Source organism: Dromiciops gliroides, chromosome 1 (assembly GCF_019393635.1).
Source record: "Dromiciops gliroides isolate mDroGli1 chromosome 1, mDroGli1.pri, whole genome shotgun sequence".
Classification (NCBI taxonomy): Eukaryota; Metazoa; Chordata; class Mammalia; order Microbiotheria; family Microbiotheriidae; genus Dromiciops; species Dromiciops gliroides.
The window spans coordinates 541,959,938-541,977,692 of record NC_057861.1 but is presented as its reverse complement, the minus strand read 5'-3'; the positions used below and the strand labels follow the sequence as shown (position 1 = coordinate 541,977,692).

Here is a 17,755-nt window from a genome sequence, read left to right as displayed (position 1 = left end):
GATAAAATATAGGTCAGAGCTCCACTAACTTCTGTTATATGAATCCTAAGTTGTAAAGCTGATGGGAAAATCCTGCCTATACTACAACAGTATCTCTCACCAAATGGGAGGTAGAAATGAGGGAAGTTTCAGAGGAGTTTTAAACAAAAAGTCCCAAGAAGGCCAGTCAGATTTAGTCTTCCTCGGACCCGAAGCCAGGTCTACTGGTGAATCCTGTTGTCAGTTTTTTCCAGTTAAGCAACTGTTCTCTATGAGTTTTTCTTAATCATCATCTCCTCTTTATTCAGTCTCACTTTAAGGCTCACTGACTTAGAGCTGGAGTGTATCTCAGAGTCTATCTAGTCCAATGTGTTTTATTTTATTTTTTTAAAAGAACCAATCAATTAACAAGGAAGGAAGGAAGCACTGGGCTAAGAGATTTACAGTATTTTATTTGATGTGCACAACTACCCTGGGAGGAAGGTGCTATTCTCATTTTACAGTTAAGGAAACTGAGGCAGAGGTTAAATAATTTGCTCAGGGTCACATAGCTAGTAAGGGTCTGGGGATGAATTTGAACTCATGTCTTCCTGACTCCAGGACCAGCACTTTATCTCTTAATTAAGAAGCATTTATTAAGTAATAATTATAATGATAGCTACTATTTATATACAACTTAGAATGTGCCAGGTGCTGTGCTAAGCACTTTATTTTCTCATTTGATCTTCATAATAACCCTGGGAGATAGATGCTATTTTGCAATGGAGATAAAAATCTGTAAAGATGAAGAAATTGAGGCAAAGAGGTTAAGTGACTTGCCCAGGGTCATATAGCTAAGTAAGTGTCTGAGGCTGGATTTGAACTTAGGTCTTCTTTATTCCACTATCCACTGCACTGTAAGTGCTTACTATGTGCTAACTACTCTTCTATCATGTAAAAAGCAAAAGCAAAAACAGTCCCTACTCTCAAGGAGTTTGAGTTCCAATGGGGGAGTCAATGAGTACATTAAAAAAGATAAATACAAAACCAAAGATAAAAACAGAGTAGATGAATTCAGAGGAAACCCAGAAGTCATTCAGTCCAGAGGTATTAAACTCCTGGCCTGCAAAACTCCCCAGGGCCTTCTGAACCAGATGAAAATACAATTGGGAAAGGTTTAATTAAATAAATAAAAATACAATACAGCATAATGTTAATTTGTGGTTTTCTAGGTCAATTATGCATGTGCCAGCAGAGATGTTTCTACTTGAGTTTGGCACCACTGATCTAGTGTCTCTCTCTGTCTCGAGCTCTTTTTCAGACTGGTCTTCCCACCTTCCCCAGGCTGGAAGAGCAGCAATCCCTCATGGGCTCCATTACGCTCTTGATTGATACAGTAAGCTTTGATCTTTTTAAGCTCTCCTTGTAAATGTTGGTGTCTCCCTACCCCTGGGAGCTCACTAGTTTGGTGACAGCCCTACTGCCGACATCTGAATGGCTTAACCTACTGCAACTCAGAACTCCTGAGCTTAATTGATCCACCAAGCCTCTCATGTTATGTTATTACAGCTGGGTATCACCAAACTTGGCACAGCCTTAATTTTAAAAATAAGAAAACAGAGGCCCAGAGAAGTTAAATAGCCCAAGGTCATACAAAGAGGAAACAACTCCATTATTATTATTTTTTTTTTGGTGAGGCAATTGGGGTTAAGTGACTTGCCCAGGGTCACACAGCTAGTAAGTGTCAAGTGTCTGAGGCCAGATTTGAATTCAGGTCCTCCTGAATCCAAGGCTGGTGCTCTATCCACTGTGCCACCTAGCTGCCCCACAACTCCATAATTTTGAAGATTTAGAAACTGAGGCCTAAAATGATAAGCTCAGTTGCTCATGGTCCAATGGGTAATTAGGGAGAGAGACAGGATTTGAACTCTGGACCTCTGACTACCAATTCCAGGGCCAGGGCTTCCTGGCTTCCCTGTGCAGTCATTCTGTCATGCTCAGGGCATCCTCTCCAGCTACTTAATCTCTCCTTCAAACCCTGGCACAACTCCGCCTCTAGGTTGAACCCTTTTGGACAAAAATAACTTATTCAAGGGGCAGCTAGGTAGCACAGAGGATAGAGCGGGAGTCAGGAAGACCTGAGTTCAAATCTAACCTCAGACACTTACTAGCTGTGTGACCCTGAGCAAAACACTTACCCTGTTTGCCTCAGTTTTTTCACCTGTAAAATGGGCTGGAGAAGGAAATGGCAAATACTCCAGCGTTTTTGCCAAGAAAACCCCAAATGGGACCATGAAGAGTCAGGCTTGACTGAAAAAAAAAATGACTGAACAACAAACCTATTTAAACTCATTCTCAATGATTAATATACTCCTAACTCTATATCATTCTCTCCCTATCCCAGTGATTTGGAAAACCTGCTCCCTTCTTTAAATTGTGATCCCAGTCCCCCACTGATGGCTCCTTTATTCCCATCCACCTCAACCCAACTCTACCAATGTCCCACTCTTAAGCTACTCACCCCTTTCCATGGTGCTGTCTGGAATTCCTACTCCACAGGTAACAAACTAGTTTTCAATTTCAACTTTTGCTTTTCATCTAACCCTTCATCTTCTTGTACTCACTGAGACCTGGCTCCCTCCTGATGACACAGATTCTGTAGTCACCCTTTCCATCACTGGTGTTTATGGTGGGAGAGTTGGAATACTCCTTGTTCCCCAATGTCACTTCCAGGCTCTTCCTTTACCACAATCACTTGGTAAGCCTTTCTCCTTTGAGGTTCATTCAATCCATATTTATCACCCAATCAAGGTTCTGGTAGTTGTTTAAGGATCCACTGCCTCAAGTCTTTCCCCTACTCCAGTCAATCCTCCATTTAGTTGTCAAATTGATTGTTCTAAAGTGCAAACCTGACCATGTCATCTCCTCTTTTTAATCAACTCCAGTAGTTTCCTTTAACCTCCAGAAACAAATATAAAATCCACCGTTTGTCTTTTCCAACCTTTCAGAATCTGGTACCTTTTCTACCTTCCTCTTCTTCTAGGGTCTTCTTAAACTTTATTTACCCCCATGTACAGTGATTCAGTGAGACTGTCCTCTTTGCTGCTCTTCAGGCAAGACACCATATCCCAAACTCTAGGCATTTTCATTGGCTGTCTCCTTCCTCATTTCTGACTCATGTTTTCCCTGGCTTTCTTCAAATTTTGCCTAAAAATCTGCACCTTCTAAAGAAGGCTTTCCTCGTCCTCCTTAAGGTTTGTGATTTCTCTCCATTCGTTATTGTTTATTACCAATTTATCCCGTACACATATCACTTTCACATAGTTGTTCATATGTTGTCTCCCCATTTTTTGTCTTTCTCTGAATCCACAGTGTCTTTGAACAGTACCCGGCATATAGTAGGTGCTTAATAAATGCTTGTTGACTTGATTTTTTTTCCCCACTGTACCATGTTGCCTCTCAAAATGAACCTGGTACTTTCTCAAGCCGGTTAGAGGAAGACAGGGTGTCTTTCACACACTTCATCTGGGGTAATTAGAGGAGGGGATCAAAGGAGGAAAACACCTGAGGACTCCTGCTATATAGGTAGTTTGAATGTGAGCTGTTGTTCAACTTACCCAACTCAGTGGACACAGGAGAACCAGTAGCTATTTCTCCAATCTTTGCTACACCATCATAGTAGGCTCTTCCTGCTGCTATCATAGCTGGAAGGGGAAGAAAAACATATTCAAAATAATTAACAGAAAAATGGTAAAACACCAAACCAAACCACCAACATTGCAGATTTCCCCTTAAAAACATACATCCACTCCTTTTAGCTTCAAATAAATCAATAACCCTTTCAAAATAGATATGCCTTGATGAAGATCTTTTTAAATAGCTCCTTTAACAGGCAGTCTCTGACTTGACAGTGTCTGACTTAGACATCATCCACATATGTGAATACCTAGGCCACGGTGGAGGGAAATTTGTGTCACTGAAGCAAGTACATGTAGAAATCCCTGGAACTGCTGCTATTAAAACTTTAGAGGGGGGCGGCTAGGTGGTGCAGTGGATAAAGCACCGGCCCTGGAGTCAGGAGGACCTGAGTTCAAATCCGGCCTCAGACATTTGACACTTACTAGCTGTGTGACCCTGGGCAAGTCACTTAACCCCCATTGCCCTGCAAAAAAACAAACAAAACCAAAAACAAACAAAAAAAAACAAAAAAACTTTAGAGGCCTTGAGTCACAGAAAAAAGTCTACTGTAAGGAGCTGGTTAGTACAGCACCACAGTTCAGTTATTTTATGGGTCAAAATAAGCTTTTGTGGGTGGACTGGGAAAGTGAGCCACTATTGGCTCACTACCAGTGAGTCACTACTTCTATGAGGAAATATATCCCAATTTCCAAACAATCAGTTCATAAATCAACTTTGTGGCAGTTGTTTTCCTTTACAGCAGTCTTGCTTTCCAATCAGAAGATAAACCATGTTCAATTGTTGCATGAAAAACCTAAGAAAGCTGTGAAAGAGTTTATCATTCCAAAAAAGAGGCCATAACAATTAAAGTCAATATCTTCTAATGAGAAAGTGAAGCCTGTATCTATTATGTGGGTTGTATTCAAATTTTTTCAAAATAAAGTTGTTTCTATTCTCATTCCAAAGTTCTGAGTCTGGAGATTTAATTTTGAGGGGTGGAAATTGAAGGGTTTTACACAGAGAGTCTTTTATTTGAATTTCCTTTCCTTGAAAAAAAGACTCACTTTGAGGACTTGAAGAGTGAATTACAGGTATTTTTTCTTCTGGTTTTCTTGTTTGTATATGGTGATACAATTATACAGTTAACATTTTGCTGTAGTCACATTTTGGGGGTATATGCACCCACAAATTAAAAAAAAATTGAGGGGCAGCTAGGTGGCGCAGTGGATAAAGCACTGACCCTGGATTCAGGAGGACCTGAGTTCAAATCCAGCCTCAGACACTTGACACTTACTAGATGTGTGACCCTGGCAAGTCACTTAACCCTCACTGCCCCACCAAAACCCAAAAAAACAAAAAACAAAAAATTAAAATAAGTTTATTTTGTAGCTTTGGAGATAAATTTATACTGGAAGTTATAAATGTAGCTGAGACATTTGAGGTATTAATGATAGGTATAGTAAGAACTTTGGGTAGGAGTAGTGATGACAGTATTTATCAAACTTGTTTTATGTATAATAGAGAATACATTAATAAGTTATTTTAACCCTGTCAAAAAGGGTTATGTTAACTCTTCAAGGTTATTTCAACTCAGAGACATATCTTTGACAAATGCAATGCTCTCAAAACAACGCTATACAATTTATAACCCTCTGGTAATAACTTTATAGTGCAATTATAAGAAGATAAATAACATAATGCTTAGGGCTTATTAGCTAATTTACACATCATTCTGCAGATGTCAATAATATCATTCATATTTTACTAATGGGCAAGGAGTTAGGAGAGAAGTGGTGGATTAAGAGTTGATCTCAGAGAGAGGAAGACATAGGTCCAAGTCTTGGCTTGAACATATACTGGTTCTGGGCAAATCTCTTAACCTCTCCAAGTCCCTAAGCAACCCTCTAAGACTATCAAGTTGCAAAATAATTCGTTGACAGAGTTCCCTCCTCGGGAGTTCCTTATAGCTTAGGAATCCCACTTCTAAACTAAGAAAGGAGGTAGAAAGCTTAAGTGCTCAAGTTCGTATGGTAGGGGAAAATGGAGCAGAATAATCACACTCGTTCATGACCTAAGGTTACAACCACCTTTAAAATGCTATGACAGTTTTGATTCCTGGGCTTGTAAACATTAAAAAATCCCTTTTGAGAATATATACACATAAGCAGGGGTGTGCTGGAACCAACCTGAACTGGCTTAAGAGCCAATTGTTAAGTTTTCAGTGTGAACATTTATGTCTCAGAAATGGACAAATCTGGTAAATCAGGGTCTGATTGATTTCTTTGATGATTGTCTAGACTTAAGAAAATGATGGAGAAAACATTAATAATTCAGAAGAAATTAAAAAATATGTCGTGCATACATTTTTCTGGAGAGCTGGTTGTAAAATATTTACCAGTATACCCCTTGCATAGAAATATATATACATTTTAAGTACATACTCATTATACATCTACACACACATTGAGTCTTTGTGTTTATTAAACTGTCAAGATAAAGTAATATTTTACTGTTAGAATTAAATATTGATAGGTACCAATTAGCTGAAAGGCAATCTGTGGGATAAAATGTCATACTGAAGGTAAACTACACAAACTATACCACAGCAGATATTTTATATCTATGGTGGTTGTTCTATTGTGTCCAACTCTTCATGACCCCATTTTGGTTTTTTTGGTAAAGACACTGGAGTGGTTTGCCATTTCCTTCTCCAGTTCATTTTACTGATGAGGAAACTAAGGTAAACAGGGTGAAGTGACTTAGCCAGGATCACACAGTTAGTTAGTGTCTCAGGGTAGATTTGAACTCTGGCACTCTATCTACTTTAACACCTAAGCTTCCCTTTTATAGCGATACTCTCTAGTTATAAACATTGGGTTTCTTGAACATTATATTTATTGGTTTATCTGTTTACCTTCATCATACAAATTCCATTAAAAATTGTCATTAACTATTCATTTTAGTTTTTTTAAATAAATATTTTCCCCCAATTACATGTTAAAATAATTTAAAACATTTTTTTAAAAAGTTTTGAATTCCAAATTCTATCCCTTTTTCCTTCCTTCCCCTCCTCCCTTTCTGATCTGGTAAGCAATCTGCTATAGGTTACACATATGCAATCATTTTACCTTTATTTTAAAACATTGATGTTTTGTGTTTTGTGTCACCTTTATTTCCAAATTTATCACTCCTGGTCTCCCACCCAGGAAGCCCTCCCTTCAAGCAAATAACAAGCATTTGCTGAGCTTTTACTCTGGATGAAGCACTGTACTAAGTGTGGGTGTACAAAGACAAAAATGAAATAGCCCTGGTCTTCAAGGCTTACACTCTAATGGAGGAGACGAAGTGTGTGTATCCAGAACATGTGTAAAATGAATACAAGGCAGAGTTGGGAGGAGGTGTATTAGCAACTGGGGTGGTGCTGCTGGAAATGCTTCATGAAGAAGGTGGCACTAGAGCAGAGCCTTGAGGGAAACCAGGGATTACAAAAGGAAGATGGGGAAGGAGTGAATTCCAGGCAGGGAGTGGTGTGTAAGTGTACAGATTGGCATGGATGGACAGCAAAGTGCAAAGATGGGAGTTAAATGGAAGAAGACTAGAAAGGCAGATGGGCCAAGTTGTGGAAGGATATAAATATCAGAGGTTTTTATAAATGATCTTCCAGGCAATAGGAAGCCACTGGAGTTTGCTAAGTGGGGAGTTGGGGGGTGGGGAGGTGAGGTGGGAGTGACATGATCTGACTTGTACTTCAAATCACTTTGGCCCCCCCATAATCTGTTGCCATCTTGCCTCATACTATTACCTTTTTCATTAGTTACTCACTAGCCCCTGAATGTACCCTTAAAAAAATCCTCAGTCTTTGTTCGTGATGTTCATTTTGCCTAAAATTAGGGAACTTCCTCAATTTCCCTTTTACCCCACCCCCTTCTGTCTGAATTTCAAACCATCCTTGAAGGCTAAAGTCAAATGCCACGATCTACATGAAACCACCCAAAACTACCACGGTAATGACCCTAAGGGAGCTTAGAAAATGTCAAAGACTAAAAAAGGAGAAAAACAAAGATCTATAGAAACTGAGTCACATCTTACTTGGGAATTAGGTATGAAAGCTGTCTGTATACCTTACACTGTTTTTTTACCATCTCAGTGAAGCAATTTAGTTGTAAAGACAAAACAAAACAACAAGAACAATATCTGGGTAGGTCACTATGACTTTTCTGTAGGAGAACTCTGCAGTAATGATTTTAGGGTTAAATGATCTGGAAGAGGGGGCAGCTAGATAGCGCAGTGGATAAAGTACTGGCCCTAGATTCAGGAGGACTTGAGTTCAAATCCGACCTCAGATACTTGACACTTACTAGCTGTGTGACCCTGGGCAAGTCACTTAACCCTCACTGCCCTGCAAAAAAAAAAAATTCTCTCTCTTCTCTTTGTTATATATCAACTATGCTACACAGATATGCTATATATAAGCTATGCTATATAGACAAACTATATACAAAAAGTGCTAATATATTAATATGGCATATTTTATAGTTCGCTCCATTTGTAAAATTAGGAAGTTGGACTAAATAATCTTTGTAAGTCCCTTTCAGCTATTAAGTCCAGTGGTTCCGGGACTTCTACTGGGGCCACTTTCTGTTTAATAGCTGGTAAGGTGGCCCTGGGAGAAGTAATAGAACTATTAACATAGAACTTAACAGCTAAAAGAGACCTGTAGAGATCTTCTCCCAAGTGCTTAGTTTTACAGATGGAATAAAGTGAGGCTCAGCTGAAATGAAACTGGAACCCAGGTTCCCTATTATTCATTGCAGGGCCTTGTTCACAACAAAACCTTGATGGTTTTGTGACAGCCAGGCAGGGCATTGAAAATTTCTGGCAAAGAACAATAGAAACCCAGAAGAAAAATTCAATTCAATTTAACAAGCAATTACCCAGGTTATTATTAGTATGATCAGAGTTTAGTGATATGTTAAACACTGGTGATAAAGCTACAAAAATAAAACTGGTACGGTCTTCAAAGATCTTTCATTCTACTGGGGGGTGGGTGGAGTTTATAATATGTACAATATATATAACCGTTGGGTCTCTGTTTATATAAAATATAAACGGTTAGGATTTTAAAGACCTTTATAATTTGTTCCCAACCTTAGCCTTAACATATTACTCTCTTCCCTATTTTCTATGGTCCAACCAAACTGGATTTTACTAAGTTCCTCACATCATCCCATCTCCCATCTGTGGGCCTCAGCATTAACCATCCTCTATGCCTAGAATGCAATGGTGCCTCACCTGTACCTCAGAGAATTCCAAATTTCCTTTAGGAAGCAGCTTCAATACCATTGTGCACACAATGCCCTTTTTCTAATGCCCACCTAGGGCCCTCCCTCATTAACTACCTTGTGCTTAGCTACCTTATATTTATTCTGTATACTTATAAAGTATGACTTTAGGGTTGACCACACTCATGTAGCCTAGATAGGGTACTCATTCTCAATCTCTATCTGTCTCTCCCTCCTCCTAGCTTATTTTACTTATTCATTCTTATCTTAGACTTTAAGGTAATAAAGGGGCATATTCTACTGTCCACATTATTAAATTGCAACATCTTTCTCATTACACAGTTAGCTCTGAGTCCCCAACTCATAAAAGAGTAAGTAACCTCTTTTCCCATAAACATTTGCTCATCTCTCTCTGTCAAACCCCCTAATTGTCTTGCCTTAAATAAACCAAGGTTACTGACTATACTATTTATTAACAGTGCTAGATACAATTAAAACAAAGACACAAATAATTATTTATAATATGTCAGCTGTGAGAAAGATCACAGGCAAAGTCATCTTTAACCATCACTACAAATGCTAACTTCTCAATTTTGGGCACACAGTCCCACCATTCAGTTCTCTCAGGATACAAATTAAAGTCTTTTTTTCAATAATTCTAACCCAGTTTTCTCAGGATATAAATCATCTTAGTCTTTCTCTGTTCTCTCTTCAGTCATTACAGTTAACAATCTCTTCAGAACAACATTAAAAAAATAATTTAAAAAAATTTTTTAGTGAGGCAATTGGGGTTAAGTGACTTGCCCAGGGTCACACAGCTAGTAAGTGTTAAGTGTCTGAGGCCAGATTTGAACTCAGGTACTCCTGACTCCAGGGCTGGTGCTCTATCCACTGCGCCACCTAGCTGCCCCCAGAACAACATTTAAACTCTCAATCGCCTTAAAGACTCCATATAGAATGATGGCCAAACTATTCTTGTCCAAGATTTTAATGCCTCTTAATGATATAGTAACAGTATCTCTAGTCTCTGTGGGAGAGGATATTGAGGCTGGTGTTGCATATTTATATATATTCATCTCCTCCAATAGAACGTAAGAATAGGATGTTTCATTTTTTTCATCTTGTCAAGTTCCTACACAGGTCTGGCATACAGAAGACAATAAATGTTCATTGACTAATTGATGCTTAATCAGGTATGGGGTACAGCTTGTCCAAAGATAAAATGTCTCTTGTAGATGACAGTAAGTAGGGCAGTTTGGTTGCAACATAGAATGTGTTAAGGGGAATAATGTGAAATATGTCTGGAAACATAACCTAGAGTTATTCAGAAAAGAGATTCAAATGTCATATGGCAGAATTTATATTTCAGCTTGTAGGCTATAATCCAACCCCCTCACATTACAGTAAAGGAAACTGAGGACAAGGGAGGTTAAGTGACTTGTTCAGGGTCATAGAGATAATATATATAAAAGACAAAATTTGAAATTTGATTTCTGACTCCAGAGCCAGTATTCTTTCTCACTTGAAGCTTCCTGAGTGGCATGGTTAAATATGTCATTTAGGAATATCAATTTTGTCAGCTATCTAGAGGTTGGATTAGAAAGGGGAGACTGGAGACAGGGAGAACAATGAGGAAACTGTGATAATGAGGCCCTGAGACAATGCAGTAGTTGTGCGAGTGGAGAGAAGGGGATGGATGTTGTAAAGTCAGCTTGGACAAAGATGGGCAACTGAAAAGAGGAGAGAATGATTGTAATTGTGAACCTGAGTAACTGGAAGGTTGATGATACCCTTCATAGAAATAAGGAAGTTAGAGGGAAGGATGTGTTTGGGGGAAAGTCGATGACTTCTGTTTTGGATACATTGAATTTGAGATACTTATATGATGTCCAGGTAGAGATGCCAAGCAGACAACTGAAAATGTGGGACTGCAATGGATAGAGCACCGGCCCTGGATTCAGGAGTACCTGAGTTCAAATCTGGCCTCAGACACTTGACACTTACTAGCTGTGTGACCCTGAGCAAGTCATTTAACCCCCATTGCCCTGCAAAAAAAGAGAGAGAGAGAGAGAGAGAGAGAGAGAGAGAGAGAGAGAGAGAGAGAGAGAAAATGTGGGACTGGAGCTCAGGAGAAGGACAAGGATGGGGATATGTAGATTTGGCAGCTGTTTGCAAAGACACGACTGAACTGAAGATAACTGATGAGATCCCTTAAAGAAAACAGAGTCCTTAATAGAGTAGAACATTCATGGCAATCTGGTAAAGGAGAGTAAAGAGAAGTTATACAGGAAGAAGACAAAAATGACATGAAAACCGTGGAAAGGGGAGTGTGTCAACAGTACCAAATCCTGATGAGAAATTAAGAAAGATGAAGACTGAGAAAGACCATTGGAATTAGGAAGGAAGAAGATTATTAATAACCTTAGAGGGAGCAGTTTCAGTCAAGTGGTGAGGTCAGAAGTTAGACTGCAGTGGCTTGAGGAATGATTGGTAAATGCAGAAGCAGGCATAACAAGGATAGACAGCTTTTTCCTAGAATTTTACTGGGAAAGGGAAGAGCTATATAGGATGATGACTACAGGGGATAGAAGAGTTAAGTCAAGGTTTTTTAAGGATGGGGAAAATCTGGATATATTCATAGGCAGGAAGGAAGGAGTCAGTGGATAAACAGAAATTGAAGATTAGAGGAGAGAGAGCATTTGAGAGAATGTGAGGTATAGAACTGAGAAGAGGGAGTTTTTAATGGCCAGACAAATTATTTTTTCAGCAAAGTGTGAGGTGAGCTCCTCTTATGGGGGTGGAAAGGTATAGGGAAGATGGTACAGGTTAGGGTTGAGGGAAATAGGGAAGATTTGGAAGAAGAAAAGGATTTCCATGCAGTCAATAGTGAAGGCCCAGTTGAGATAGGATAACATAAGTTTCTACTGGTCCCAGTTGGCATGGTTTTAAGACCTCTTCCAATGGCATTCAGCAGCATACCAGTGGAAGAGGAAAAGGCAGATGGGTGTGGGGAGCTCCGGGTTGAGGTTCAATCAATAGGATCGAGTGATTCTAGGATAGAGAATAGTACAAAGTTGAACTGGTTGCCCATAAGATTAAGATTCCAAGTGGAGGAAAATGAGGCTAGAGTAGGATGGATGATTCTAAGAAAGATGAAAGGGATGAAGTGATTATAGGTTAGGAAAAGGGTGAAGAATAGCTTTGAGATTGAAGCAGAGAGAGATATGGAAGAATAAGAGGTTACAGTCTGAGAAAGGAATTGCAAAGATCTGGATTTTGAAGGTGATAGTGAGATCAAGGGTATGACTATTCCTGTGTATGACTGAGATAGTTTTTAAGAACAGGAGGGTTGAGGAACTAGGAGGCCAAGGTGTGTGAGGGGACATCAAAATGCACAATTTAATCTCCCAAGTATGAGGACTTGAGAAAGAAGGTAGGGAACTTCTGGGTCATGTGATAAGCCAGAGAGAGGACTAGACATTTTCTTTGATCCTCACAATCACTCAGAGGTCTTCAAAACAGAAATTATGCATTAAAGATAAAGCAGGGGCAGCTAGGTGGCACAGTGGATAGAGCACCAGCCCTGGATTCAGGAGGACCTGAGTTCAAATCCAGCCTCAGACACTTAACACTTACTAGCTGTGTGACCCTGGGCAAGTCACTTAACCTCCAATTGCCTCACTTAAAAAAAAAAAAGATAAAGCAACTTCATCTTGTCTCCATGGTCTAAGCGACTATTAACCAAAAAGGTTAAAAAAAAATACATGAACTAATAATGCCCATCTTGAGCTCACTCAGTACTCTCTCCCCTACTTTCTGCCATGCTACTGGCAGTGAAACTGCATTAGCTGATCTGTTGCACAGACTTGCAAAAAAACCCAATCACATATTCCAGTCCTCTCTCCCTCTTTACAGTGCCTTGGAGAACCAGGCTCCAGGCTGTGGAAATCTGATGCGGCTTCAGTAACCAGCTCCCTAGAAGCATTCTGTATAGCAAAAGATCCCTGCATGAGAGTGGAGAAGGAGATAGAATGTGGTGGATCGCAGGTCTGCCAGAACTTAACTCTATCCCCCTGATTCCCTCTCCACCCCCAACTTCCTCCCAGAGCCTTAAAGATCCAAACTCCAAGTGACTGAAATAATCTCTAGATGCAAAAGCATTAGGAATAGTACTTTGATCAAGCAGGCCAGAAAACTGGGGAATAGATGAAATGAGATAAGCTATCATGTGGCAATTGCATGGAACTCTACTAAGGCTGAGAGAAAGAATTCGGCATCCATCTGAGGTTAGTTCTGGCCCCAGCTTAAGTCTGGTGAATTAGGAATTATATGTTATGAGAGGAGGTTGAGATAGCTGCTTTAAGGGCCAGTACCCAGGGAAATCACCCCAGAGGGGAGGGAGTCAGAAAGAGAGCAATAGGGGAAAGTAATGAAAAAATGGACCAAAATGGCCAAAGATCTGAGAAGGAAGAAAACCCAACCTTGAGCAACAGGGAAAACATTAATAGCAGAAGGTAATATGGCTTTCAATAAACAAGTTCAAGCATCCATGAATAAATACTGTAAAACTAAAGAAAATGTCAACACTTCATGAGAAAGAGAACCCTGTAGAATTTGAGGAGAATATGGAAGCACAATGTACTTTTCTTAAGTGGATTAAAAGAGAAATGAGAATTATGAGAGCAGAATTTATGGTCTAAATAGCAGAAACATACAGCTTGAATCTGAGATAGTAAGTCTCATCAAAGAAACAAAGAAAGGACAACTAATTGGGAATGCAAATACACAGAAGTGAAGAACAATCTAGAAGAAGAAAAGCAAAAGGCAATAACATTAAAAGAAAACATTCTCTCAAATTCAAACAAACATATTGATTGAAGACAGGATGTGTAGAAACAAACTAAAAATAATAGGTCTCCCAGAAGAACATGACAATAGGTCAAAAAAACCCCTATAACACCATAATCCAAGAAATAATACCAGAAAACTTTTCACCAGTCGAAAGAATGCTTCCAGAAAAAAACCTATGGCTGCAAACTTTAAGACACATAGTGGCAATATTTAACAATTCAATTCAGAAACAACAAATTCTGTAAGTAACCAGGAGAAAGACTTCAAATACAAAGGGATGGAAATTTGAATAACACAAGACTGGCACCCACCAGAAAATTCAGGAGGGAAAAGCATAATATGTTCTGAAGAGCAATGGCACGGAGGCTCAAATAACCTAGAAATCTGAGCTTATCCATCAAAGGAAAAAGATGGATGTTAAATAATAAAGAGGCATTCAAAACATAAAACTAGACCTGAAGAGATTGTTTGCTTTTTGAATAGTTCAGGCTACAGAAATTGACTTATCCATAGTCACTAATACATGTTAGAGTCAGAGCTTGGACCCAGTTTTCCTAACTCCAAAGTGGGCCTCGTAAATCATGTAGAAAAGAAATCGGAAATGTTAATATATGTATGTGTGCATGTATATGAGAAAAAGCTGATGACAAAAAAAATCTTCACATCTTATACTATATGAAGATGTGTCTTCTAGTTATCATTATATGTTGTCTTTTAGAACTTATATGCAGGGGAAAAGAAGAAGGGGCAAAAAATAGGTTCCAGATAGTTTGGGAATACATTTTCAGCAAAGGAGAATTGTTTTGATCACATCTTACTTCAGTAGTTTATTTCAAGTTGAAATTTCCTTTGTTAATTTCTGATTAGAAGTATGTAATTTTTTAAAAAAGTCACAGTAATTTTAAAAGAAAGACTATAGACATTTACTAGCTGTGTGACTCTGGGCAAGTCACTTAACTCCCATTGCCCCACCAAAAAAAAAAAAAAAAGAAAAAGAAAAAGACTATAAATGCTTAGAAAGTTGTTGAATTCCTCAGTAAAACCTCTTTAGGATAAGGGATTCAAATGTAGCAAACTACTTTGTTTCACATAGATAAATACATATTATAAAACTCACTTTGTTTTGATAGGAAAACCTATATTCTAGGGGCAGCTAGGTGGCACAGTAGATAGAGCACTGGCCTTGGAATCAGGAGTACCTGAGTTCAAATCCAGCCTCAGACACTTAACACTTACTAGCTGTGTGACCTTGGGCAAGTCAATTAACCCCAATTGCCTCACTTAAAAAAAACCAAAACCCTACATTCTGCTAAGTCTAGAAAATAATTTCAAGATAATGATATGAAAATTGACTATTGATTCACTTGTTTTGATTCAGGTTAAAAACAAAATTTCTCACCTGGGGTTTTTTCTAAAGACAAGAACTTGCTTATATAACAATAAGAATAGCATGTTGCAGTTGAAAGACCACTGGACTGAGAGCCAGGGAACTTGTATCCTAGTCCTAGTTCTGACACTAAATAGCTGTTTGAACAAGATATATAACTTCTCTGGGTCTCAATTTCCTCATTTGTAAAATAAGACGAATAAGCTAGATGTCCACAAAGCTCTCTTCCAGTGCCCTATGATCTTACAATTTTTATTCCCCAGATAGATTATAAATTTTTAAGAGGCAAGAGCTATTTTGTATTTCTTTGCATTCTCAATATCTAAAATAGGGCTTTGTAGAGCATTGGTATTTAATGTTATTGAATTGAAAAGCTTCTTCTAGCTCCATTACGCTGGTGAAAATTCTAATAATTCCAGAGTGGTAAATATGGGGAATATGTAAAGATTTAAAGGGAAAAAAAATCTTTTGGGGCTAACATAATTCCACTAGGAACTAATTTAAAGGTGAAGATAATTTTTATGATAAAGATATGGAAATCAGAACCATATTAACACAACATTGTACTAGATACAGGGTGGGCCAAAAATCACGAAAGGGTTTTAATATTTAATAACTCCTATTTTGGGGGGGTTTTAAATTTAAAATACTGGAGCATCAGATACAGTATACATAGGAAATAAATATGCATATAGGAAATAAAGAAAAGATAATTTTCAAAAAGTTATTATAACATCAGACCCCTTCATTACTTTTGGCCCTCCCTATATAATTTCCTTATTTCCAAAGAAACTATTTTCTTGCAATATACAACTTAGCAGAAATCAACCTGCTCTTTTTATTTTAGCAGTTGTTACTAAAGAAAAGATGAGTATTTAAACATGACCATGTTACTATAATTAAAGAACAAATATTTATTGCTCACCTACTATGTGCAAGGCATTGTATCTTCTTTCTTTCTTTCTTTTTTTTTTAGTGCGGCAATTGGGGTTAAGTGACTTGCCCAGGGTCACACAGCTAGTAAGTGTTAAGTGTCTGAGGCTGGATTTGAACTCAGGTACTCCTGACTCCAGGGCCAGTGCTCTATCCACTGCACCATCTAGCTGTCCCCAAGGCATTGTATCTTAACTTTTTTTGGGGTGGGGGGTGAGGCAATTGGGGTTAAGTCACTTGCCTAGGGTCACATAGCTAGTAAGTGTTAAGTGTCTGAGGTCACATTTGAACTCAGGTCCTCCTGACTCCAGGGCTGGTGCTCTATCCACTGGGCCCCCTAGCTGCCCTGGCATTGTATCTTAAATATAAAGTCAGAAAGTAATAAAACACTTACCAGTAACAGCCTTCTCATAGTTTTTCCCTAGGTTTATTAAGTTCCGTAGCCCAGGATTGAACTGCTCCATTACATTCTGATAAACAAACAAACAAACAAACATCAATTAAAAAGTAAACTAAGCACAAGCACAGATTTTTACACATGAATTGACTGAATGCAACAGAAGAACCTAGACTATGTATATACAAGTATAACTTGTACCAATTAAATAGTAAAGGGTATTGGTTTAAAAATAATTAATAGCATTTACTTCCTCACCTGGTTGAGTAAGGGCACTTATATTTGTCATGCTTTATGAAGCATTGGCACATTTCCAGATGCCTAAGGGCTGGGTATGACCTACTACTATAAATGGTGTGCTTTGCAGCCACTCAGGTCATTAATGTGAAAGTGCAACTCATATTGAGTACAGGTTCCTGAGGTTAAGGCTCTGTCTTGGTGTTTAAACAAGTCAGGGGCTATAGTTCTGGCTTTGGGGAAAAAAAAAAGACCAACCATTAGTTAATTTGCCTGTTTGGTTATGTTTAGTTTCACTGTCATTGAAACTGTGAAATCGAGGGGCGGCTAGGTGGTGCAGTGGATAAAGCACCAGCCCTGGATTCAGGAGTACCTGAGTTCAAATCAGGCCTCAGACACTTGACACTTACTAGCTGTGTGACCCTGGGCAAGTCACTTAACCTTTGTCTTAATCCAGTGGAGAAGGAAATGGCAACCCACTCCAGTATCTTTGCCAAGAAACCCCCATAGACATATGGTCCATGGGGTCACAAAGAGTTGAGGGTGAAACAAGGTTTTTTTTTTTTTGTTTGTAGCTATGGGAATTGAGACTCAGTTTAACAAACATGTGCAACATCATATAATTAGAAACAGTAGCTCCTTGAGGGAAGGTATTATGTCTTAATAAAGCTTTAGTTGGGAGTGGTGGAGCATGCCCATAATGCCTGCTACTGAGCAGATTGAGGCTGGGGCACTTGGCAATTTAGAGCTGTAGTGGGCTAAGGCAATGGGGTGTCTGCATACATCCAGTACCAACATGAGCCCCCAGAAGCAGCAGGGATACCTAAGGAGGGACAAACCAGCGGGGTTCAGAAAACAGAGCAGGGCAGGTCAAAGTTCTCATGCCAGTCAATAGTAGAATTGGCCAGTGAGTGGACCTGGGAAAGATAGGGAGACCTAGTCGAAGAAAGAAAAGCACCCGTATCAACCACCATGCTTTCAACATCCCCTAGTACATAGCTCAGTGTCCTGCACAGTGCTTCTTATATTACA

The 17,755-nt window shown here is 38.9% G+C and overlaps 1 protein-coding gene across 1 annotated transcript in view; it reads right to left on the bottom strand.

Moving 5' to 3' along the window:
- The window catches only part of BAIAP2L1 (BAR/IMD domain containing adaptor protein 2 like 1), a 140,321-nt gene that overhangs the window by 91,088 nt on the left and 31,478 nt on the right, over positions 1 to 17,755 (bottom strand). The window contains exons 2-3 of the mRNA XM_043976763.1: positions 16,484 to 16,559; positions 3,576 to 3,662 (exon numbers count right to left, since the gene is read on the bottom strand). Coding sequence (XP_043832698.1) covers positions 3,576 to 3,662; positions 16,484 to 16,559 — 163 coding nt within the window. The remainder of the gene's footprint in view (positions 1 to 3,575; positions 3,663 to 16,483; positions 16,560 to 17,755) is intronic.